The sequence below is a fragment of the Pygoscelis adeliae genome, unplaced genomic scaffold (genome assembly GCF_000699105.1).
Source record: "Pygoscelis adeliae isolate BGI_AS28 unplaced genomic scaffold, ASM69910v1 Scaffold608, whole genome shotgun sequence".
NCBI lineage: Eukaryota > Metazoa > Chordata > Aves > Sphenisciformes > Spheniscidae > Pygoscelis > Pygoscelis adeliae.
In genome coordinates, this window is record NW_008825407.1 from 96,897 (window position 1) to 122,976 (window position 26,080).

At 54.6% G+C, this 26,080-nt stretch overlaps 1 protein-coding gene across 1 annotated transcript in view; it reads right to left on the reverse strand.

Annotated features, from left to right (window-relative positions):
- TECTA (tectorin alpha) overlaps positions 1-22,795 on the reverse strand; it is a 28,268-nt gene extending 5,473 nt beyond the window's left edge. Inside the window, 15 exon segments of the mRNA XM_009330407.1 lie at positions 76-362; positions 1,041-1,424; positions 2,969-3,152; positions 4,422-4,999; positions 5,322-5,932; positions 7,126-7,699; positions 8,193-8,785; positions 9,343-9,540; positions 9,543-9,909; positions 10,208-10,620; positions 13,063-13,228; positions 13,750-13,887; positions 17,889-18,176; positions 19,495-19,628; positions 22,732-22,795. Of these exon segments, the coding sequence (XP_009328682.1) occupies positions 76-362; positions 1,041-1,424; positions 2,969-3,152; positions 4,422-4,999; positions 5,322-5,932; positions 7,126-7,699; positions 8,193-8,785; positions 9,343-9,540; positions 9,543-9,909; positions 10,208-10,620; positions 13,063-13,228; positions 13,750-13,887; positions 17,889-18,176; positions 19,495-19,628; positions 22,732-22,795 (4,979 nt within the window).
- Positions 22,796-26,080: the final 3,285 nt, after the last annotated feature.

Consider the following 26,080-nt stretch of genomic DNA (forward strand, 5'->3'; position numbering starts at 1 on the left):
CGTCCACGTTGCAGGGGCGCCCATCATGGCCAGCCCCGTTCCTGCCCGGCAGGGAGGGGCGGTCCGACTGCTCACCTCTTCTGCATGCCGTTGGTCTTCCAGCTCTGTGCCAGCACTACGCTGCTGACCGCCGGCTTCCCCCGCAACGTCGCGTAGTCATCCGTCTGGTCGCCATTGAAGTTGCCGCAGAGGCCGCACACCTTGTTCTGCAGCCGCTCCCCGATAGCGATTTTGATGACGTTGAAACCGTTGTAGTGGATCTGGATGTCGGGGCTGGAGTCGATGACCAGGAAGCCCTCCTGGCTGAAGATCTTTGTGGAAAGCCCCGTGATGAAGGGGATGTTCACATGGCTGCCATTCACCTGGCATGGGAAAGGACAAAAGGCTGACATCCCTCCCATCCCCTCCGCGTATGAATGTGAGCACAAGCCACCCTCAAATGACTCTGCGACTGCCTCCCAATATCCCAGCCATGAAAACACACCACCTTGTCTTTGGCAGGGGCTAGCATATCCTCCTCCTCCTTCCAGCCCGACGGATTGCTCTGAGCACACCACCTCCCTTAAATGCCCACACGAGGCTGCACCGTAAAGGGAACCCTACTCACATGCAGAGGCTCTAGCCTGGGACTCACCACTCACCAGGAAAGGCCACAGACAGTACCCTTCAGACACCGAGTGACACCACAGTGATAGCCAGCCCTCCATACCCCTCCGCTCAAAAGGACAGCTTCGCCCGTGCCACCGAGAGGTGGACAGGTACATGCCTACAGAATCCTGGGCTGTGGATGGTCTCGCCTCCTGCTGGCCCTTTTGTCCTGGCCGGCATCCCTGTGCAAAGCCCGACAGATGACAGCCGCATCCCTCACCTGTAGAGCTGCTTCAACCGGGATGCAAAGCCACCGACAGAGCCTTCCAGGGCCCTTGTGGAGACTATTGTGTGGCCCTGCGCACCATTGTCCTCCACTCGGGAGCCAGTCCCCTGCTGCCTGGCCCACGACTCCTCTCTGGAGGGGGCAGATGCCCCTGATGAGACCTTACCTTGACGGTATTCCTGTCACTGATGAGGATCTGCTCCTCGTTGATGTAGAAGTACACAGGGGAGATGATGGTGAGGTTGGGTGAGGACCACTTGTCAAAGTTGATGATGAGCTGGAAGGAGAAGTCGGGCAGCTTCTGGCAGATGGTGGAGAGGACGAAGGCACAGTTGGCAGGGAAACGGAGGAAGGCCCCATCAAAGGTGCGGAAGACGCCACCGCCCGCTGCCAGGCAGAAGGAGCTCCTGGTGCTGAAGCAGCCGCGGACACCATTGCGCAGGGCACACTCCTCATCCGACTTGCAGTGCCGTGGGTCGCACTGGATGAGGTTGCGCCGGAAGCAGCGGCACCGTCGGGTGCAGTCCCCATTCCAGAATAGCTGCTTGGGCTAAAGGAGGGACCCGTCACTGGCCGGGAGGGCTGGGGACCCCCGCCCTACCCTCTGCTTGGGCCAAGGTTTATGCCCTTCTGCTGCACGGCAAGAGAGAGCGGGCAACGAGGACAGAGGAAAAGGTGCAAAGAACACACTGGCAGCTTGCACCTACCTTGCAACCTCTCTGCTACCCGCAGGCATGAGGAAACTGCACGTTTCCACTGCCACCGCAACCTCCCTTGCCTCTTGTACACGCACAAAAAACACAGCGTGCTAAATACCTCCTTCACCCCTTTCTTGTGCCCTGCCGGCCACCAACCCATCTGCTAGGGTCCCCATACTGGCTTGTTATGGGTGTGGGGCTTGGCAAAGACACCTTATGGAGAACAGTTTCACTGACACAAAATACAACCCACTATAATATGATCAACCAGCACAACACCCTGCTGAATCAAACTCCCAAGTAACATCCAATAGCTACAAATAAGTAAACTTCATGTGAAACAGTAAATCCGTCTCATGTGGAATACCTAGAATAATGTGGTCATACAGTAGTGGACTTTGGCACTCATCAAAGCCAGTCTTCCCAGTCACCACCCTTTCTTTCCCCCCTCCACCAGTTCCCGCCCATCCCTGCCTGACACCCGAGTCACCCTCATCCAACAACTACGTGACGATTTTGCCAGACAGAAAGACTCGCTACACAGCACACCATGAGAGGACAACCCTCCCTTCTCTATCCCCGGTACCCGCTAGAGCCACGAGAGCCCCATACTGCCACTGCATCATCCATACCCCCACCGACAACCATGGTTTCCATCACCAGCGTGGTACCGGGCTCTTGCCTCATGGAGTCTTACCGACTCCACCTTTCCACTCCTCTAGGAGCTATAATTCCCATGGGGCCCTCAGATTGAGGCTTCCCTGCTCTGTGCCAGCCTTCCTTGGACTGGAGCTCCAAAAGAGCATCCGTGCGAGGCTTGGGCTGGAAATGAGACTGGCATGGGAGAGGCACCCCTGACGTGCAAGCCACCTGACCCGAGCACAAGCCGGTAGTCAGATCAGAGCTGGACCCCAGCCCCGACACAAGGACTCCTCCAGCAGGAGCAAATCTAATATGCTCTGCAGCTCAGAGCAGGACTTGGAAGACCACAGGACAGCTTGGCCCCAGCAAACATCCCACGGACCATTGCTGGGGCTTCACTACGGAGCCCGCTTTGCGCCTCTCCACCTTCACTTGATGCACGTCTGCCTGCTCTGCCCCTTGTTCCCCGCCCACTCTTGCTTGGTGCAAACACACCAGACTTCAGAGCAATCCCCAAGCGTGACCATGGACCAGCAGACATGTATGACTTTGATGAAGGAGAGGACCTATCCCTCCAGGTCCTGCAGAGCACTCTGATTGAGGCTCTGACCCTGTTACCCCAGCAAACGGACCCAGTGCGACACCCGGTACGGGCCTGGCGTGACCACTGTCTCTGCTCAGGGCACGAGATACTGCCCAGGAATGTCAGAAAGAGACTAGGAGAAAGGTCGAGAGAAGGATGTGAGCAGCGTACCTCATAGTATTTGCCGTCAGAGTAGCAGCCGCAGTTGTGGGGTAAGATGCAGCTCTTGCCGTTGAGGACATACCCAGGGTCGCACTGGCATCCCTCCACACAGTAGTGGCTGCAGTCGCTCTTCAGCCGGATGGCGGCGCATCGGGGCTGGCACAAGGACACACAGCTCTCGTAGTGGCTGTTGACGGATACAGATTAGCTCCCCAGACAAAACCAACCTGGCGGCCAGTCACACCTGGGGCCGTAATCCCCACTGCTGTTGTCCCTGGGCAGCTAACTCCCCTGCCAAGGTGGTTAACATGGACTGTGTTGCCCAGAGGGGGACCTGGAGCTCCCGGGCATGCAACTCCTACGCCGCTTGCCAGCTGCCTAGTCCCAGCTGAGCAATACTTCTGTTACTCACCGCTGTCTCTGAGCTCCTGCATGCCAGTTTCCCGAGAGCCCTTTCCCCATGCTCCCTGCTCTCCTGCAAACAAGCCTGCTCACCAGATTAACATCTCCCTCCGGAAGAGATGCCTGTGCTGGCCCTGGGGCCTTTCAGGCAGCATATGAAGCCCCCGCGCTGTCCACGTGGGGAAACATTTCAGGGGACGTGTTTTTGCTGGCCCATCAGAGAGCGAAGCCTGCGAGGGCTGCTGTCCATGCCTGGGCAGGCCACCTCTGCCCGTGCCCCACCGGCTCACCAGGGACCGTTTCAGACCCGGCATGCAGGGTGCCAGTCAGTGGCCTCGCTGCCCCTGCCCCGTGACAGAGGTGCCTTCTGAGCCATGAGTTTGCTTGTTAGAAGGAAGAACGACATAAATTTAATTTTCAGTCTTGTTAGCAAAGACAATTACTTCCCATCTGATTTGCCAGATAGATTGGCTGCCAGAGAGGCTCTCGGCCCCTGTCCTCAGGAGTCTAATTGAACATCGCATCATAATCTTATTGACAAGAACATACAGCTTCATTAGAACAAACACATACTCCTGGCTTTGAAGCTGAGTAATACAATTCGTGCTTAACAATGGAGGGATAGCTGATACCTTCTGAACTTGAGGCTTCCCCCTTTCCATCCCTGCTCCCGCTGTACCACATGCAGTTTGTAACAACTCCAAGAGAACATAGCATCCCAGACCCGATCCCACACACCCGCCCCACCCCACAAGCGCGGGAGGGAGCAGCTGCTGGGCCGTCAGCCTCCCCCTCCCTGGTCCGCACACAGGTTGGTTTGGTGTGCTCGGCGGTGACTATGTGCACACCTACTGCACTGCTTTAGCTCACTACTCCGTCGACAGCCCCCTTATCCTGCAGGGAGGAGGGGATCCCTGGGGCCATCCCCAGGCGCTGACCGTGGGGACCCAGGACGTGTCTGGGTTGATGGCCCGGAGGTAGCTCTGCTACCTCTCTATCGGGTGAGCTCTGGGAAGTGCTATGGCTACGGTAGACAGCCCCGGGAAGCACCTCTAGGGAAGAAGGGCATCACTTACAGCATGAGGTGAAGTTCCTCCAGCCGGTAATGGTGATGCCCTGTGTTTGGCACGTGCTGGCGTAATTCTGCAGCCAACTGCAGGCTGTTTGCATGGCTCCCCCATCGACGCAGGTGTCAAAGAGGCAATTCTTGTAGAAGAAGCCAGGGCTGATCTTGCTGTGGCACTTGGCGAAGACACCGCTTTGACTTGGGATGAGGCTGCAGAGCTGCTGGGGTTTCCAGAAGCCTTCCACCTTCCCACAGGCAGGGCAGCGGTCGCCACAGCCCACGCGGCAGAATGCGTCCCGCTTCGCCCAGCTCTGGACAAAGTCGGCAACGCTGGCAGCCGGTGTGCCACCTGCGGCCGCCAGGTCATCCTCAGGATTGCCGTTGTAGCGGCCACAGAGGCCGTAGGTCAAGTTCTGGAAGCTGCGTGGGATAGTGATGGAGAGGAAGGTCTTCCAGTCATACACCACCTTCAGCCCAAAGTCTGTCTCAACCACGATGTGAAAACCAAAGGCAAAGATGTTCACTTTGCCCTGGCCCAGCTTCAGGGGCAGGTAGAGACGCTCGTCGTTGATCTGCAGGGAAGGAAATGAGATGCACCATGAGTGAGGATGATGATCGGAGCTTCCACGGGAGGACACAAAGCAGGGCAGCTTGGCGCTCCCGGAGCAAGGTCCCTGCCAGCCTTACTTCTACATCCAAAACAAGGCAGCCAAAATGGAAGTTCCCTCCAAAAGCTGCACCTGGTGGCACCCTAGAAACAAGCCCGAGCGTATGCCCTTCCCAACCCCTGGAAAACCTTGCAAGCTGTTAAGGCCTCATGCCTGGGGAATTGCTCCGCAGTTTGGGAGCCACGGCAGGGAGAAATAACCCTGACCCTCATGGCCCCACACTTACCAGCACGGTATATTTGTAGGCACGGTGTATGACGATGTTGTAATTGAAGACCTCCACTTCGACTTGTTTCACCCACAGGGCCAGAGAGGTGTCCCGATCCTCGTTCTTGGCTGTGACGGTGAACGCCGGGAAAGTGTCCGAGCGCTCCACCCTCGGCCGAGTGATTGTGGTGCACAGGACCAACGCGCAGCTGCTCTGGAAGTCGAAAGAGTAGCCGTCAAAAGTCAGGTAGTGTCCATAGCCAGAGACGATGCAGGAGGCATCGGTGCGGACGTGACAGTAGTAGAGGCCGTTCTCCTCCAGGCAGTACTCATCATCCTTGCAGGAGATGTTCTCGCAGTACACACTGTTGTCAGAACCGTTGCAGTAGCAGAGGAAGTGGCAGGCAATGTCCATCCAAAAGGTCTGGTTGGTGGCCAGCTGGCGCCCCTCGAAGTTGCAGCCACACTCGCCACGAGGAACGCAGCGGGTGCCGCGGAGGGCGAAGCCCTCGTTGCACTGGCAGCCCTCCGCGCAGGCTTCTGCGCAGATGGGGCCTGTGGCCAGGGTCTCGCAGGTCTCCACACAGCTCATGCACTCCTCAAAATGGCTGTTCTCTGGGCAGGCGAGAGCTGCAGGGCCAACAAACATGGAGCATGATTTCCCAGCTCTGGCAGCCCTGGGGCAGCACGGGGTGGGGAAACAGGCAAAAGGTGGGAACAGGGTTAGAGTGACTGATTCGGGGGAAAAAAAGCAAGAGGGGAAGCAGTCCCAGCACCTTGCTGGCCACCGGCTCTTCCCATCCCCTTTGCATCACCCTCCTCACATCACAGCCCTGTCCAGCCACGTGCCGAGCGACACCTCCTCCCACTATTTTGGAGAGTACAAGGCCAGAGCTTGGCCTTGGGCTGCCACCCGGAATGGAGAGGATGCACAGCTCCCCCCTTCTCTAATGGATGCCTTCCTCAAACCTCCGTGGTGGAGATGGGAGCTGCTTCTCTGCCATGTACTTCCACGCTGGGGATTTTTCACATTCACTTCTGAATTATGAATGTTTTCCCATCAACGGCAAGTTTATAACGACAGCTAAAAACAAGTGTTATTCAAATTATCCTCTGGTGGTGGTGTACAGCACTGTCAGACACCATCTGCGGCTCTGGAATGCTCCTACACTGCATCATAAAACTCCTGATGCCTCCTGAAATGCCACGCTGAAATCGCCTCACTGGAAAGTCTGTCTCTGCCGGCGTGAATGCTGCTTAGAAGCTACCGTCAGTACATGGGGTGGTGCTGCCTTGCCTTTGGGCTTGGGAGACATTGCATTCCTACCACAATTCCCCTTTCCCTTCTGTACGCTGCACGGGAGAGTGCTTTGACGTGCCAGCCTCCACACAGCAGAAAGCTCTACCGGACATAGCTCTTCCAATGGCAAAGCTGATCTTTGGTTGACTGGTAGGGAAGAGGATAGGAAAACTGCCCCAGATTGCCAGCGTTTAGACACCTCCACCCCTACCCCTTCATATGACTTTGGACATCTAATGCTGCCATAAGTGCCATCGGATCAGGACCTCCCGCCCACACAGCCCTTCTGCTATTGAGTGTCTTCCAGCTCAGCCACAGAGGAGCACCCTACGGGTAAGGGGTACCCACCAGACATGAGGGAGGAGGGGGGGAAAGAGAGCCTGTACTTTTTGGCATCCCGTAAGAAAAGCTGCTCTACCTGTGTACACCCACAAGCTCCTGACAAAAAGACTCTGCCCGAGGTCGGCGGTGTCTACATCCCCTTCTCCCCGCCCCAGGTACTCAAAAGCTTTGGTGGACTCACGGCAAAAACTGTGGCTCCTCCACTGGTCAATGTCCACGTCGGCGTTCTTGCAGGCGCCAGCATAGCGCGCCACTGAGTCACACAGCTCTGACCGGTTGCCCCCGCTCTGGCACAGGCGGAAGAGGCATGTCCTGTAGTAGGCTGAGACGTTGACCACGCTGTGGCACTCCAGGAAGGAGCTGTTGGTAGGGTCGTTGATGATGCCACAGTTAGAGCGGCTCCTGTAGGACTTGAGCAGCTCCGAGTCGTTGTTGCAAGCCTTGAGGAGGTCCCCACACTCCCCATTGCAGATCTCGTCAAACGTGGTCCAGCTCTCCAGGAAGAGCTCCAGGTTGTCTGTGCACTTGCCCTTGGGCAGGCAGAACTCATCACTGGCGTTACCGTTGAAGAAGCCGCACAGGCCCCCGGTACAGTTGAAGTAGGTAGTGGAGAGGCGGATCTCCAGGAGGCCCGAATCATAGTAGCCGATAGCCAGGAGCCCCTCCAACTCCATCACAGTGCTGTTGTCATTACGGTAGATTTCCAGGCGTCCGGAAGGGTGGAAATAGGGCAGCTCCACGTCATAACCGTTCACCTGCTAGTAACAAGCAGATTGAGACTCTTCAGGGAGGGCAATGCGACTTTGCATGGCCGTTCCCATCTGCTGGCCACGCCACGCTGGGTACGCTAAATGCTTCCTGACCCAGACCCCACCCTCCAAGGCCTAGAGCCTCTTTTGAGTGGGGGCATACAGCTGTTTCCTTGCATTTTGCCCCACAAACAGAGAAAGTTTTTCCAGGGAAAAAACAAGTTTCCTGCAACGTCATGAAAGTCTCCAGAGTTGACTCAGCGAGCAAATGGGAATAATGGCACTGTGGCAACAACTTTGTAGGCACCTAAAGGGCTTCCACGCAGTGGTGGCCCACACAGGCTTCCTCCAAGTGCCACCGTAGTTCTTGAGGCCCTGACCTGGGGTAATGGTCTGGGGCCGCAGACCTGCGAGCCCTTCTTCAAAGGGACATCAGATCACAACGCGAGCCACCGCCTCCCCTCCCCGGGGTGAACTGCCCTGACAGCAGCACCTTTACCTTGATCTCAGACAGGCTGGCGCCTCCGATCTTCACCTCTTGGCCGACTGCCTGGATCCGCACAACGCGTGGCCCGTTGGGAGCGGATCCGGGCTTCTTTTGGCTGATGTCCACCTCGATGAAGTCCGGTCTCTCTGGACAGGTTTTGAGCAGCATGTAGGAGTGCTCCAGTGGATAGGGGAAGGCAATGCCGTCAAACGTCTGCAGCACCTGGTTCTGTCCCACCAAACACAGGCTCTCCCGCTTAGGGTAGCAGCCCCGGTAGCCGTTCTCAATGGTGCAGACCTTTCCTTCAGGGCATGTGTTGTTAAAGCACCTGGCCTCCCCGCCTTCCTCACACTCGCACTCTACCGTGCAGTCTGCCGCTGCCCAGAAAGACTCGCCGACGGCATAATACCGGCCGTCCACATCGCAGCCACACTTCTGGATGGGGACGCAGCGGTCCATGCTAAGGACATGGCCCTCGTTGCACTCACAGCCCTCGGCGCATGGGGAAGAGCAGGCCAGTGGGGCCGTGAGGTCCGAACATGTGGCGGGGCAGCTGCTGGCGCACACCGAGTAGTGGCTGAGCTCTGGGCACCGCACAGCCGTCACTGTGGGTGCAGGAGGGAGACAAACAACAGGAGGACCATATTATGGCATGGCTCGGGGCCAGTTACCTCTTTCCCATTGACCCACAACAGAGACAACACAGAGTGACCTGGGAACCCTGCTTGACGGTAGAATTGGCCCCTCCATTTCCCTCCCATGCCTCCCCAGCCATTCCGCTCATGCAAGCAATAGCTTCTCCAAAACAGCCCCAGAGCCATTGAGCTGCCCACAGCTATGTAATGCCACAAGCGAGGAGGGTGAGCCAAGAAGTGTGCTGTTGGCCAGTCCCCGTTCTGGTCCAGCCTCCATCTCTCATCACAGCAGCCGACCGTCTGCGGAGCAATGCAGAGCTCCTGCCTTGTGCCTGACTCGTGCCACCCTTTTGATGGTGCAAGAGTCTGATGCCACGGAGAAGAGGGACCGATCGGCTCTCGCCTGACTCCCTCCCCTGGATTTCTTCCCCCTCATCTCACACACTGCTGGGCACAGGGGCAGACCCCTGAAATTGCTCCCCTCTTCCAGAGGGGAAGGCTCCCGGCAGAAGCACGCAAACACTTACCGCAACCCGTCTGGGTGCGCCACTCTCCCACCGAGATGCCCAGCGCCTGGCAAACCGCGGTGTATGCCTGGATGGCTTGGCACAGGCCAGTGCCGTTACCCCGCGCGCTGCAGAGGTCGTAGACGCAGCTGTGGACAAAGGCTGTGGGGGCCACGACGGCCCCACACTCCCACAGCGGCCCACCGCCCTTGTTGATGCGCAGTATTCGGAGGTGAAATAGAGAGATTCAGTGGCGGCGTCGCAGAGGCTGCAGTTGTCCAAGCAGCCGGGCGAGCATTTCCGCTCCGGGTGCGGCACTCGCCAGCTCTCACCCAGGTCCGTCACGGACACGGCCAACCTCCCGTCTGAGCGGAGGGTATCGTCCTCGGGATCTTTATTGTAGTTCCCACACAGACCGCACGTGGCGTTGATGTACGTGCCTGGAACGGAGACGGAGGCGTAGTGTTCTCCATCGTAGGTCACCAGCAGGCCAAAGTCGGTCTCCAGGGCTGTGGATAAGCCACTTTGGTAGACTTTTATTGCGCCCAGTTCCAGAGAGATGGGTAGGGACACCACCAAGTCATCCACCTGCGGGAACAATACCAGATGACTGAGCTGGCACAAGAAATAGCAGAGCCCTCATACTGGGACACAGACAGGAGCCGTACAGCCCCATTACAGGGTCTTAGGGTTAGGGACGTGTGCAGAAGTCAGCCGTTGGTAAGCCACAGGCATTTGCTGCCATGCCTGTCACCCGTGCCCGTTCCCCAAGGGATGCATGGGGCCCAGAAGTGCCATCCCACACTCCTCGGGCTGCTGTCACAGTCCTGCTGCTGCCTCGGAGGAGCCGACACAGCAAGTTGTCCCCTTTCAGCGGGGCTCTTACCTTTGCTTTCCCAAAGCTGCCTTTGGGGAGGACAATCTTGTGCGAGTAGACCTCCACAAAAATATCCCTCAGCCAGGAGACGGAGGAGCCGCCTCGGTTCTCGTTCTTGGCCTCCACGTTGAAGTAGGGCAGCTGGGAGCCTGGCCAGCACTGCCTGGTGAGGAGGTAGGAGCAGGAACCCTGGAAGTGAAAGAGGAAGCCGTCGAAGGTGTGGTAATGTGGATCTCCGAACACCACGCAGGTGCTGCTCTCCACCGGCACGCACTGGAAGAACTTGGTCTTCGGCTCGCACACTTCAAAGGGGCCGCAAGCCATCTCCTGGCAGAAGATCTCGTTGTTGAAGTCCAGGCAGCGGCACTTGGTGGTGCAGTTGGCATTGTCCCAGAAGATCTCCCCTTGACGGAGAAACTGTCCTAGAAAGACAGAAAGTGAAAAACCCACGCTACATCACTTCTCTAAACAGAGGAACACGCTCTAACCACATCGCATCAGTCCTTGGAGGCATCTGCTGGCCCTATGATTGAGACCACTGCCAAAGTGTCCTGCTACTGGGCTTCATGCTGCTTTCTTTGCACAGACTCCCCGCAAGAGCCACTCAGCAAAGCGCCACGATCACAAGCTTCGTTCTCAGTGTACAGTGCATCCCCTTCAAGTCCTACCCGTGCTGCAAGTCCATGGGATGGTGCGAGCGCTGTCACCAAGCCAGGGTTGGTGCTGCACCACGCAGGCTGGTTAGCTTGAAGGCTATTCCTTCCATTTTGGACACCCACCACCCTTGTTCTGCTTCAGTATCGCGGGACACAAGAGCCATTTGTGCTATTTTCTCAAAGGGAAAGCTTGCGCCTTTTGGAGGCCATTTCCTGCACTGTCGCCGGACTTGCGCCGTCCTTCAGCTTTGTCACCATCTCTGTAATTCCTCCGTTGACATAACTTTGCCGGTCGAAGAGTGACTCCGCCATCGGTGGCCCAGAGGCAATTCACTCCCATTCAGAAAGCGCTCATAGTAGTTATGAAACCAAAGAGCTGTTGATAAGTAACTTCCACACCAAACACCAGTGACGACAGGAAACGATGAGAGATCACACAGCAATAGACTGAGCAGGCTTGTTACACGGCGGTACTGTAAAGGGAGGCAGGTTTGTCTGGTGAGAGACGTGAGAGGCAGAGAGAAGACGAGAGAACAAGGGTGGCAAATACCCGTGAGAGTTTCCCTCTCCTCCATATGGCCATCTTTCACACTTCTCATGCGCGCGGCTTCCGCCGTGTGTGCTGCCTGAATTTACCTCTCCTAAACTTTTTGTTCTCTTCCCTGCCTCCTACAAAAAAAGCTATTTTCCAGTTCCCTGCAACAAACAACATCTCCTCTTAGCAAGACCCACTTGCGAGGGCTCCCGTGCCAACCGTCCTGGTGCGGGGGATTTGGGCAAGCGAGCGCCATTAGGCACGGCAGGCTCCCTCACCTCCAACACCTCACGCTGCATATCCTCTCATGGAGGGCAACCAGCTGTCCACCGTGAAATGCAAATCCAGTGGCGGGATCTACCCACGCCACCCTCATCACCTGCAAAGCTGAGACTGGTTTTCAGCCCCTTTGCAAAGTCCAGCCTTTCTTCCTGGGGTTGGCAGCTGAAAGTGGCTGGAGGGGTTGGACCCAAAACCTCCGCTGGGGCTGCAAGAGCCTCGGGGTCTCGTGAGCCTTCTTTGGTACAGTCCTAAACCAGGACATAAAGAAGCCTACGTGTCTCAGAGCGGTGCATCTCCAGTGTCCGTCGGCAAGTGACAATTCTTTCTTGCTAGAAAGACTCCCGGAGCACAGCGGACGCTCCTGACAGTTTTATTTGTCAAATGGTAATGTAATAATCTCTCTGCAGCAGAGTCCCTGTGCAGTCACTGTGTGCATTTATTAATCTCTTTCTATCCCCACGCTGTTGGTGACACATGCACAGACGCTGTAACTGGTGCAGGGGCATGGCATTTGTCCTGCCTGGAAAACCTGCTATTGCTCCTGCAGAAACAAGGGAAATGGAACCACACCATCAGCTTTTCCACTCTGGGGACAAGAAGAAATTGTCATCTGCAGGTCTTTCCCGTTGCCACCATCAGTGTCGCAGAAAAGAATCGAGACGATAGCTTGGTGGCATTAAATTCCTGCGAAACACTGCAGCACCATCCACCCTTGACTTCGGGTTAGGGTTCTGCTTCTGGGCTGCAGAAATGGGGGTTTACAGCAATACCATGCTACTAAAATCCCAGGAAGGAAAAAAACCTAGCAGGGATGACAGTTTTACTCGCTAGTGGTTGAAAGCAACACCGAGAGCAGAGAAGACTCCCGAGTGTTTATGGGCCCCTCTCAGTTTTCTCTGAGCTGCCAAGTCAGGCCTTCTCTGCACTAAGAATTTTGCAAGCCGGGTCTGGCCATCCGTGAGCGTGCCGACATCCCCCTGGGAGAGGCAATGCCAGCGGGGACAAAGGGAAAACAACGTCTGACGATGGCTTCTTCGCATACGCTGCCAAGGATGCTCTCCCGCTGAACAAGACATGCCAAACAACGACAAACCCCTCTGTCCACTCTTCAGGGCATTAGCCTTTTGCAGTGGGCAGACTGACAATTATTGCTGGAAGTCGGGTGATGACTTTGCGCTGCGTGCAGCGACTCAGAAATGCGCACGGGGCCCGAACCCCGCTCGCATGTTTCTGTCCCCACAGCTGCAGCTCGAGGGGATGCCTTGGCAAAAACACAAATTGCACAGCAGCCCAGACCAGTCAGGCACCTCTCCACCAGCTTCCCAACAGTATTACCTTTTCCTACGCTGCACCCCAAAACTTGAAAAAAAGCAATGCTGTATCCCCCTTACCTCTCAGGCTGCAGCCATTGGCTGGATCTATTTCTCTGCCATCTATTTTGAAAGCCCAGCGCCCAGGGATGTTAACGTTGGTTGTTTCTTCGATATTGACTATGTCTAGGGTTCTGGAGCCCGGGATGCTAAAGAAGTTAGTGATATTTCCGCCATTGAAGCCAGCCTAAAACAGAGAGAGCGCAAATTTCATCACACATCTTTGCTACGGGAAAGCGATGCTGTATTTCCACACTTCTCTGGCCCCCGCAATAACTCCTGAGCATATCTTCTTTAGTTTTAAAGTCTCTTTTCAGGGATTTCAGTTTTCAGGTAGTTTGAATGTGAGTGAAAAGCTCAACAGGTACTACAAGCAGCATGGATGTATATTTACACATTTATGTATGCATATATACATACAGATCTGTGGGTATATGTATTGAGTGGCCGAGATAAAGTGAGGAAGCAACGGAGGGAGGCTCCCTTTAGGCAGGGAACCTTGCCCCCCTCGGGCAGATGGACTGGCTGTGGCACCGCTGTTGACACCAAATTTTGGGGCACTTGTCCCACTGTGCCTGACAGTGGGCTTGCAAGGCCAGTACTGGGGACGTTGAGGGACCAAATGGCATGAGCGAGCCTGGATACGTCGGGAAAGCTACAGGCAGCCATCCGAGAGCTCGACAGGGGATATGGGAGCGAGAGCCTCACCTGAGCCATCACCCCACCAAGACCGGTCAGGGGGTCCCCTCCGCTGGCTGTCCCCGTGGTCCAGCTGATTTCGTGGTAGTTAAATATGGCAAAAGACAACACTCCATCTGTGATCAGGACAGCTTGGAAAGTGTTTACCTGTTGAAAACCATGAACACATTCACAAGGTGAGACTGCTTTTCTCACACTGCTTGCCTGCCCTTCTGCCACGTTTGTCTCCGGCCCGGGCGAGACACAAGAGCCTTGCGGTGAAGAGCAGCAGAAGCTGAATGAGACCTGAAATATGCTCTCCCTCGCTGCTGTGACTCCGCCAGCTCCCATCCCCACCACTGCCTCCACCTGGGAGGACTACAAAACCACCTCCAATCCAATTTAACGCCAATAGATGGCAGCATGAGAATAAACTCACGAGGAAAAAGCAATCAGCAGGATTTGGGTTGTTATGACCTGTTATCTTCCATTACTCTATCTTAGCTTTGTTCCTCGCCGCATTATCTTACCCGCTTCCCTTCCGCATTCATATCCTACAATACCGTTAACGGTGGATTACATCCAAGTCAACCATGTATATTATACGCTTTGCTTGGCTGCCAAATCCCTCGGTACCTGTTCAATCCACTGCTCACATTCTTCCTTTCACTTGAAATGACTCTGCATTTCCAGCCCCCTCAAACTCCAGATACATTCACGCGACTGCCATCCTGGGCCCCACGCGAGAAGGGCAGGCTTTGCCAGCTGGCGAGGGCGGCATAGCCCCGAGCTCTTCCCTTTTACAAGTTGCTCAGAAAGACAGAAGAGGCCTCTCCCCTTGAGATATCCCATCTATCCGTGCAGATCCAGCAGCAGAGGTCATCACTGGGAACTAACAGTCAATCACTTCTCTCAGCTTTCTGGATTTTCCTGTCCTTCCCATCCCTGCCCGCCCTAGACCACTCTGCGCCGGGATTATGCTGTGATAAACAACTGCTCCTCCTGCCTCTGAGTGAGCAGAATTTTAGTAGGGGACAAAGTGTGGGCTGCCCCCTCTTTTAATTATTCAAGACCAATACTAGGAGCCCAGCTGCCTGGGTGCTGCAAACTGTGAAGGAAACTACAGCCACAGAAACAATTATCAGGCGATATGGGAAAGCACATTGATCGAATCATCTCATGCTAGGAAGCGCTAGGTCTTACCCTGCCAGCGAGAGCTGAGCTGCTCCATGTTAACAACAGTTCACATGTGCTGCTGGATGAAGGGAGGACGCCAGAGCACCGAGGGGCTGGGGGTCACTTTGCTCCACTTTACATTCCCTTACAGCAAACCCGCTAGTTTGATTATTGGCGCTGAGGTGAGCACAAACGCCTGAAGACTGAGGAGGGGACCCCATGGCTGCACTCGCTACTTGCAAGCCACAAGGGATGTCACTTCCAAGGCGCATTAGGCTCCTGCCATGAGAAATCTTTAAAACGGAGGCGAAGCAGCCTGTATGAGCTGTCAGGGAGAGCGAGAGGTGTGGGCAGAGCTGCCTCACGGCAGCTGCAAATAGCACAGTTCACACCGGGGTAAGCAGGAGAGTAAGCTCATGGGAAGCCACCGTTTCCACTCCTGCATCCTTTCCCTGGGATTCTGCCTCCTATGTCTGGTTTCCTCTTCACCTCCTGGGCACGCTTGCTCACCTTTGCCAAGTCTTTTCCCACCACTGCCAGATCAGAAGGCCCTCACACCTAAAGGCAGTATTGCTTTGATAGTGCAACAACGGCTCTTCGACGTAGCAACAAGCCCTGCTCCAGTCAGGTGCCTCTCTTGGAGGGTGGCGGGAGCTGACCTGGTACCAGGAGGTTTCGGATGGCCAGCGGTCCTTGTTAGGAGCACTTACATGAACCACAAACATTTCCCTGTTTGGCACTCGTGGCCAAACACGCATCAAGCACCCTAGCCATCTAACAAGGCTCTCAGAAACTGAACCCATTTGCTCGGGCGTCATCGAGAGACAGTAACCGCAGCGTCCCCGAGGCCACATTCGCAAAATTGTTTTCTGCAGCTTTTCTGCAATGCGATGAATTTCCTGCTTAAGTTGCATCGTGCTATTCCACGTGTCAACCTGGAGCCCTGGCTGCTATTGAACGGGAAGGCTGCTCTATAACAAAATAAATTGCATTGTGTTGCAAATGTAATTCTTCAGGCAATACACGAATCTCTATATTGCTTGCTGTCTGCAAATATATATATGTATTTTTTTTTTCTGCAAGCACTGCCAGGACTGGCAAAGAATATGCATTAAATCTCGAGCCTCTCTAACAAATGGAAAAGAGCTGAACTGTTTATCAGAGCCAACTCCTCGAGACAGAAGAAGCCAGCTTTTGGCACTCACAGTACACAGGCTAATCCTAAACAGCCCTTTCCCCAGACAATAGCAGGGATCCCTCGCTCTCTGTGCCCCAATCTTCTGCCCAGGTCCTACCAGCGACGTGCCCTGAAAAACATTGCGTCCCCATCCTCAGAGATACAGCTTGCACAATATGGAAATACAGCAGAGCTACCATGGCTGAGCTGCTAGTGTGACTCTCTGGTCAGTCTGGATCAGTCTCCCCATGCAGACAGGGCAGTTGTCATCGCAAAACCGCTGTCAGTATTCCCTTTGGTTTTCCCCTTCCTATCTCAATGTCTGCACAGGATTTCAGAGCAGCCGTTCAACCCTTTTCTACGAGGTGCCCTCGCCGCCCTCTTGGATTAGTGCTGCGGAGAGAACGTTTCAGCCTCTGCCACAGAAAAAGCTGTCACGATTTGAAAGGAAAAGGGTTTTTTGCCAAATAAATACAAATTAAAGCTCCCATTTTCTTTTTCCTGTCTCCAACTCCTCGGAGAGTGGATTACTTCCAAAACTTAATTTACCACAGATTACTGAACTAGGGCCTTTTCTGCCGGAGCAGCCATCCCTCCTCGCAGATGCAAGGAGCAAATAACGACATTAGCTTAGTTTCAAAGCTGCTGTAGCCTTGCAAAGCGAGCTCAGGGTGCAAAACTGAGCAGACTTGCATTGAATCCCAGGTAGACGTGAGCGGTGGGGAGGGAAGGGCGAGTTACAAAATCCAGCCTCAAGAGGGTGACAAGGAGAAGAAGGGAGCACGGAGCAGAAGATTATGGCTGGCCAGCCAGACAACGAAGGGCTTCCCATCCACCTCCACAGCCCGTTCTTTCTGTCACCCCGCTGCCTCGCGCTCTCTTTCCCCTGTGTTAGGAGGCCCTGCTCCCTCTCCCCGGGGCTGAGCGCGGGACCAGTTTATCCTGGACCCCTGTAGTGGACAGACCTGACCCAGCACAGGGGGTCAGCAGGGGGGCTGCCCTCCAGTCCCACTTCGGGACAGGACGCAAGCACGTGCATGCTTTGGCGTGCCCCTCATTCTCTGCTCCATCCCTGAGCACCGCTCACCACGTTGCAGTCTCGGGAGGAGCCTGCTCTACGCGCACACCCCGAGGACACGCACCTCCGCACGCTCAGATGCCACGCGCGCAGTGAGGCTGCTTTCGGTACCGGGCCAGCTGCTACAGGGTGCTTCTGCGTCTCGCCCAACACCCTGGCCCCATTACTGCCATGATAACGTGCCTTCAAACTGAATCACTCTTCAAACTGGCTGTGCAGGAGTGGGTGGGAGCCTCAAGTGGTTTATGTCATGACAGAGATACTGTTCAAGGCCAAAACTTTGGCTCCTTTATAAAGGCCTGTCTTCCAAGGTGCCTGTAGCCCCTGCACAAATAGCTGTTTTATCACTGTGGAAGCACAGGTGAAGTGAAGTTTGCATATCACAGCACAAAGGAAAAATGAAATCTGCATTTGTATCTAACAAAAAATAACCATGCTATGATCAAGCTGAAAACTCCTAACTGGTGTCGGAGCCTTGTTTAGGCACACTGCCTACAAACGCTGAAAAGGCAACGCTTTCCCTGGAGATCTGAGAGCAGGGAGTGAGGCTCGTACAGCTCCCGCGGGAGAGAACGAAAGGACCGTGGTGCTCCTTTGCCTGAAAGGGAAGTGAGGAGTGGGAAGACAAAACGACTCACTCAATTTTATGCACAAAGGCCAGGACAGTTATATATATATACAGACATACACTCAACCATCAAACACCACCCGTCAAGAAGCACAGCTGATTGCTCTTACTGGAGTCGTGCTGCTTCCTCCGTAGAAAGTGACTTCCTCCCACGTGGCGATGAAGATCCAGATGGCGGAGAAAGAGGACATGTCTTTGAAGTGCTTGCGGATGTCTTTGGAGGCTCTCCTCAGCAGCTCGGGGTCCGTGCTCTCCCTGTAGTAGATTTCTCCCCGGATGCCGTTGTGCACGTCCGCCCAGAAAGGCGCGACGAAGGCCCGGCCGTCTGTCAGGGGGAAGGCTTCCGGCGTGAACTGGCTGACGAGCGCGTTGAAGGAAATCACGCCGTTGTTGTTGACCTGCACAAAGAGACCCGCTTTGCTTTGAGCAAGCCTTTGCAGGTAGCAGAAAGCTGCTGGTTTATCAGAAAATGCGGGGTGAGCGACTTTTGGCAGAGGGTGGCTTATAATAATGACAGCCGGTGAGACAGCCTGACCATCTAGGCAGAGATTCAACTTCCATCCTACCAGTGGTGGGCAAAGGCTGTGTGCAGGAAGCCCCAAATGGGACAAAACCCTGAAAAGTCTGCAAAACAGGGCTCCTATGGGACAACACAGGAGAGGCACCCACCGGAGCAGGATGGCACCCGGCTCGGCAGGGACCCTGCCTTGGCACCCCGGGTTTACCCAGCCTTTGGAGAGCAGCTCTGCAGCACTGAGAGACTTGGTCGTATGACACGGGTGGCTGCACAGCACGAGGGCTCCCGGGCAAAAGAGCTAAAGCATCGGGCCCACTGCCTTCGGCTTTGTCGTCTGCCACAGATCCTGGGGCTCCCCAAGAGCAGCGTGACACAGGGTGCCAAGGGCAGCCTCCCCAGAGTCTGCTGAAGATGCTCCCCAAAACACTTATTTTTGCAAAGCATGGAGAACAAGTGGCCCTGCTGTCCCGGATGCTGAAATCTCCCACCACACAAGGACTCGAAACCCCCTCGGGATTGCTGCTTTCCCAGTATTGCCATCTACAAATATGAGCCGGTCAGACAGGGGAACAAATGAGTCTTCGCCTCTCTTCTGAACCCACGGGGCTGGCAGGTTTATATCCCGCTTTGGACCGGGCATACCCACAGAGACCGGCTCGCCACAAAACATGGATGAACTTGGGATCTGGCATATGGTCACGCTGACTTAGGCCCCTGTCTAAGGCCCCGTTTTGATGCACTCAGGTGAACCCTCTCTTAGCCAAGCCCAGAGGAGCCGGTGTCCCCTTTGCAAGGCTTTTGCTCTGCCGTCATCTGAGAACAGCAGCAGCCTGTCCTTGTCTCGGGCACCTACATACGGGTCCAAACCGTTGCCCTTTCTTTTTCCCCTGCAGGTCTCTGCATGTTCTTGTTTCTTGTCATGTAACAGGAATAATGTTCCTTGTGTCAAGGCCTTAGCTTTGCCGTACCATTTAATCACCTACAAAGAAAATTTATTGCCTTTTATATTCCTTCCTCATGAACATTAGCCCATTAAATATACCTTTGACTTTCTTAATCATAAAACCTATCAGTTCATGAAATCTAAGAACTTGTCAGGTAGGTGCTAATAAATCTTCTGATTCCTGACGATGGGGAGAGAGCGTTTAAAATGCAGCTGCAGGGGAAAGAATAAAGGGAAGGTCTACTTCTCCACTTACATAAATGCTTCTGTATGGGGCTCCAAAAAAGATGAATGGGATGGAGATCTTGATTTCGGGAGAGCTTCCATCGTCAACTTTGGGCGTTTTTGTGTCGTTCTGCCAGAATGGATAGAGACTCGCCATGGTGTGAGCTGCAAGGAGAGGGAGGAGAGACTCCTTACAGCAATGTCAGGACCGGTCCTGACTGCAGAGAGGCCACGGCGGGGTCCCCGGGGTTGCCTATCACCAAAAGTTGACCTCCTGCGAAGAGCAAAATCACTGCCTTGCCCTCAACTCCTTCCCCGGTGCGGACGCACTGGGGATGCAGAAGGTCTGCTGGCCACCAGCCTGCACCTAAGCCATGCGAGGCTTTGGGCCAGGGGTGAAATTCTATGCTGTGCGCTTGTGGCTGCAGACTAACAGTGACTAGCCAAACCGGTACTTGGCCAAGATGCCATATTCTGCGCCGCTGCCACTGAGGAAAACAGCACCAAAACCCTGCAGCACCAGCAGCCAAATGTTGGTTCAAGCCAGGGCAGAGGTGCTAGCTCTGGGACTGGCTCTAGGACAGGGTCATCAGAGAGAGCATCATCCAAAGGTTATTTAGGGCAACAGCAAAGTGAGCACAAGATGTGCGTACAGTTCGCAGCTGCACGTTTTGCTTTCCCTGTGACTGTGATCAAGTCATAACGCCTATGTCTCGGCTTCACATCGGGACAACAGGTCCACCCCCCCGACTCTAGGATGGGCAGGACTTGCTGTTTTAGATGGTGAGGTGCTCAGGTGACTGGGGACCGAACAGCACCAAGACCGACCCCCAGAGCCACGCTCCTGGCAGCGGCCACCTTCCTCCTGCCTGCACGGCAGAGCCCTCCCGGGAACCAGGGCCAGCCTGCCCCGCCAGACCCCCGAGTGCTGCTGGCTACGGCCCGAGGTGTCACGACTGCTCCGACGTTTCCTGGCAAAATTAAGTTTCCTGCTAAAAGGCACTGCCGGTGAACATAATTACCTCTCCTAAAAATATTTCAGAAGATGGTTTTGACATGTTTCAACACAAGCCTGCCACTTTCTACCGGACTAAAATCCATTTTCCATCAGCTTGAGTCACAAGCAGGCACTTCTGGCCCTAGGGCACGTCCTTTCTCGTTCCAGCCCCTGCCAGATCTCTGCTGTCATCTCATCCCCCATTTCCTCCAGTTAGCTACTGGTGTGGCTTCTCACAGAGCAAATGGGGATTTTGCCAGGTTTTCTTCCCCTCCTCCCTTCTTTGATGTAGAAAAGCAGCGCCCTGTCCTTGTGACATTCAATCTTGGCCGACATGAGCCACCAGGCTCTGAACAATCCCGGCTCTGTTCGCCTGGATTCAGGATGTGCTTTTATTTCCTAGGCCCTACCCTGAGCTGTTCAGGGGCTTCCAGCCGAGGACAGCTTGCTCTGCGCCCCGCCGTTACGGACACAGGAGGGGCTCTCAGTGTTGCCCAAGCTGGGGGATGCTCTCTCCTAGCCACCCCGAGGATGCTCCCTGCTCAAAACTGCCTGGGAGCAGAGAGAGTTGCCGGCTGACCCTTCTTCACAGACTCAACTGGTCCAACTTTCCTCGGGGAGAAAGGAGGCAAGGGGAAGCCTGGCCTAACCTTGCTGGTGTCCTGACTTCCTAAGACACACACGTGTGGCCCGAGTGCCCCGCCGGACGTAAAGGGAGGCGGCACGTGATGGTGTCCGAGCCACAAGCCTGGTTTCACAGGTATATCCAAAGGGCCGCAACAAAACTCCTGGCTGCCAGGTAGTAAAACAAGTCTTTTCACAGCTGTTACGCACCTGATGAGTTATTACAGCTGAGGCATAGCTACAAGATACGGATTTTGCTTCTTTTTTAAACACAAAACTCAGCAAAAACTTCTCGATGCCAGCTTCTTTAGCACTACTAGTGTGACACTACCATACCTTTGCATGCATCGTGCCATCTAGCCGAGCAGCCCAGCGGGCCCTGCTGATCATGATTTCTGCCATCACCACGGGTGAACTGGTGGCCTCATTTCCCGCATGAGGAAAGAGAGTCGCAACTTTTGCCTGAGCTGTCCTCAGCCTGATGTCAACTCAGCAGCTGACCAGGGAAACAGCCTCCAGATTTCCTGATGCCCCAGCTCTAGGCCCCCTTGCTAGAGGTCCTCGAGCCAGCCACACATCTAGTACCAGCCAAGCAGTGGACATCTGCCAGATTACTGAACTACAGAGGCTTTTCCTGCCCATAGCAGCTCCGCTTGCCCTTCTTCGAATTGAAACGTGACAAAGATTCATTACCCCACGAGGCTAGGGAGCTGCTCCTGTGCTTTTCAACATCATGGAAAACCATGGCTCGGAAGGGGTCCCTGGCTGCTGGTCGGTCTCACCTCCCGCCCAAAGCAGGGCTGACCCCTGAGCAGGTCAGAGCAGGTTGCTCAGGGCCTCATCCAGACGTGACCACCAGCTCTTCACGAAACAAAATGCACCATGAGAAACAGGGTGCGAGCGTAGGGAGAGGCTTCCTGCTGCGGGCTGCAGCCCTGCGACCCCACCAGAGGCACCTCCACGTCTGCTGTCGGGTGTCCTCCGCGAGCACCCCAGGGGAGCCTCACTACCCACAAACCATGACATTTTGCTATCACGCACCCAGCGTGCCCTGGGTTGGTCAGCCTGCTCAGCAGTCCTAACAGCAGAGCTTTTTCAAACTCCTATTTCATAGCGACTGGCAAGGCCGTTCCAACCTCTGGAATGCCCCGTGTGCACACATACATGCACGCATACAATATACGCACACATACGTAAAACGTTCACCGAGCTCAACAACTTCTGTGGCCTGTATTTCCTGCCGGCTCTGCCAGCTTCATATTCAGCATGGCGTGCCAGCTCCTCGCTCAATGTAAACAATCGTCGCTTCATTGCTCTCAATGAAGTGAGGGCCATTTGCACAGGCTGCCGATCCATCTCCTGCGACACAAGCTGTCACTCGTGCAAAACTGGCACTTGTGCTCACCCACAAAGGCGCACCAATCTCCCCGCCTAGCGCTCATCCTTAAAATCAGCTGTCCCTCCCTCCCCACGGGAAACACTAAGTTCACCATGGTTCTTGTCCTTGCTCCAGCCAACGGGCTGGGTGTGTGTTCCAAGCCCTCCGTACTTCTGGGGTCTCTGAGCACAGCACCGCTCCGAAGCGACCGCTTTCCCAGCACAGCTGACGAGCGTCGGCCTCCCAGCGCCCGAGCGGGAGATACTCACCTTGCTGCCGTGCAGTTATCACCAAAAGGGCCACCCAGGTTCCGAGAAGCGATCGCTTGTTCATCCTACAGGAAGGAAAGAAACCCGGACATGCATCACATCGGTAGGAAGCCACATCCTCGAGCAAACCCCGGGTGATGCTGAGTGCTGTCGCTTCCCAAAGCCGCCCGACTGCTGCCGACACGCGGACGTTTCAGAGACGGAGGTCCCTCACTCGCCAGGCAGACCCGAAATGCCACCACCATTAAGTGGTGTAAGGAGAATTCCCTGGTGATAACAGCAAATCGCCCTGCAGGTATTGTCAAAGTGAGCTCATAACCACACAGAAGAGCTGCTGCTAATTTCACGCAGCGTTTGGAAGCGGTAAATAGCCCCGTCTCTCCGTGGGCCGTCTATTCTCCCGACAGTTCAAAAGCAATTCCTCCCTGATCCGCTTAGCGCGAGGACACTTCTGCCTGACTTCAAGGGGAACAGCTTCGCACTGCTCCAAACGCGAGAGCTGATGCAGAGCTGCGGCGTGCTCTCACAGTTAAGGGGCTTCAGACACCGCTTCGACTAATCCTTTGCGCTGGCTGCTAACACAACAATCACTTACCGCTTTTGATGAGTGTGGAAGAATCACAAACATTTACACAGCTGGGCAACTCCTGGCTGTACAGGAATCAATGACAGAGAGAGAAGCAGATACGGGGCTGGGAAAATGAAAGCGAAATCCTGTGCCAGCTTTAATTCCTTCTGTGCCTAATGCAATTTGTTACTCATTATTAATCCAATAGAAAATATTGCTAAAACACCTGCTTTGATTTCTTCGCCCGTCGCTTCCGTTCATTACGCGCAGGCACGGCTCACGTAGAGCTCCCAGGAAGGTATCGTGTGCTCCCAGCGTGCGCGTGCCCGCCAGAAAAGCACGCGATCAACTTCAGACACAACCTATATCTATGCCTTAGTTATATAGCCTTAGTTTCAATACCAGCCTCTCTACCTTCTCGGCTTTATACGTCCCATGCGTTTCAGTTGCATGGACACACCGGCTATGAAACCCAGCATCTCTTTATGCTCTCCCTATAGATCTGCTTCTATAGGGTCTGGGGACCAACAGATCCAACTCCTTCATTTAAAAGTATACCCACATACCTACATAACGCATACAGTGCAGGACTACAGCAGGGAATGTGCCACCATCTGTCCCACCTCGCTTACACTTGACTCCCATTACTGGGAGCTCGGAAAGCGTGAAACACGGTGGAAGGAAAGTTCCTCCCTGCTCCCGTGCTCCTCAGAGTGCCACTAACAAACACGCTGGCCACAGCCTGCTTCCAGCAACCGCGTTCTGTGTTGAGAAAAATTCATTCCACCAAGGAAAAGTTTTACCACATTCCCTGTCTTGGAAAGATGGAAAGAGGATGACAGAATTTTATATAGATCATAAATCTGAGTCACTGTGGATTCGTTAGCAGAGACCAGGCAGGCAATGACTAGTGGAGACTATGGCAGTCCAAGGACAAGAGTGAGACCAGCACCGCTTGGGAAACATGACAGACAATAAAGAATATGTTACTTAACGTATCACATTCAAAAATACCATTTTTTAGGTATGGAAAGAAAATTACCAACCTGTTTCGTAGACTAGAGGAGCAATCGGGTCTGAAATTTTAGACCGATCTTGGTAGACCAGGGAGAAATCCTATGTCAATGGAGAATGCATGCCGGTCCTCCTTTGCCAATTATTGCTGATGACTGAAACGATGTCTCGGTCCCCTTGCTCTCGCAATTGAAAAGTCTGTTTTCTTCAGTGCTGTTCCAGGGCTGGAGGAGTGTTGAGTTGCAATCACAACTGTTGCCTCTATTGATAACCAGCAAGCTAATCTGGAGATCAGATTCTGGCCTGGAGAGGGAGAGAAGCCTCTTTCTTCCCCAAAAGCTCACTCCCTTCAGGTGGATTCAGATGGAAATGTCAGTGAGCCGGAGCTGGGCTCGCGGCTGTGCTGCTCAGCATCGCTTTTCGCTGAAGGGGAAAAAAAAAAAAACAAACCACAGCTCAGAAGAATTGAGCCCCTTCCTCCTTTGTGCAAGTGGAAAAAAAGCCCCATCTATATAATGTTACAGGATTAGCATTAAACAGTGCTAGGCTTAAAGCACCGTTCAAAGGCAGCGCCCCGAAGTTTCAATGGAGTTACTTTTCCATCCGACACTTGCTTTAGTTTCTGTAATGCAACTTATTTCTGCTTTTGGAAGAGGAAAAACTTACCCAGTGCAGCGCACTCTCTCCAAATCCGCTGGAGAGGGTTTCACTGCTGTTCCTGTTTCCACCCTCTCTGGAAGGAGTGACTGGCATTTTTACTCAAGCCAGTGGGGAGTTTCACTGGGGGACCGCTGTGAGCATTACTACCGTTTTCATTCATACAACCTGCAATTTCCACAGGGATTTTCCCTGCCCCTGGTGCCCGGGCTGCACGGCACACCCGCAAGCACCCGCAGCAGCAGCCGGGGAAGTTCACTGCTGAAGTCCTCTCTCGGCACTATCCCCCTCCTCTTGCAGGCGCCCACAGCCCAGCCTTTTCTCTAGCTCCATCTCCCCTGCCCTCCACCTCTAACGACAGCACGTCTCTGCAAGTCCAGGGGCTTTGCTACACACACAACTACCTTGAGGGCCAAAACCGTGGGCTGCAGGTGTAGCTGAGGTGAGAACACGTTGTCCACAAGCGTGCAGTTTACATGCTTGCGGGATGGGGACATAACGGGCTGAGTGAGGACTCCCTGGCCTTCCGTGCCCGTGCCCTGTGGCCACCCGAGCTGAGCAACTACTGAAGATGCTTATTGTTCCTCGGTGCTCGGTGGCGACTGCTGCTTGGCGAGCATTTCCACCTGTGCCGATGGGCCAGCTCCCACACACCCTGGCTGATGGTGCCCAGGACCACCCTGGAGAGCGGTACCTGCCAAAGGTTTGCAAGCTGTAAGCTTCAAACTGCATTACAGGGACTAAGCTCTTCATCTGAGCCTGAGCTGTAGCCCGAGAGAAGTTCTCTGCTTTAGTTTTGTTCACATCAATGTTGGATGAGAGAGGAAGAGAGAGGCGGAATAGTGGCTGAGGGGTGAAGGATGCAGTCGGCAGAACCCCGTTAGTGAGCTGACTTACGGCCTGCATTAAGGCTCAGTGAAGACAGGCGGTGCTCCAACCCCAGCAGTCTGTCGTGGGAAAACGGCCACGTTCTCACGGACATAAACGCACGGCCCAACCTTGGCAGAAGAAGGATTTTCCCTTCTGACTTTTTGGGTGGGGGCTGTTTACTACCTATTTTCCCTGTTAGGAGGTGGGTATTCCTCCTGCGCTCCCTGTACTCCCGCTCCC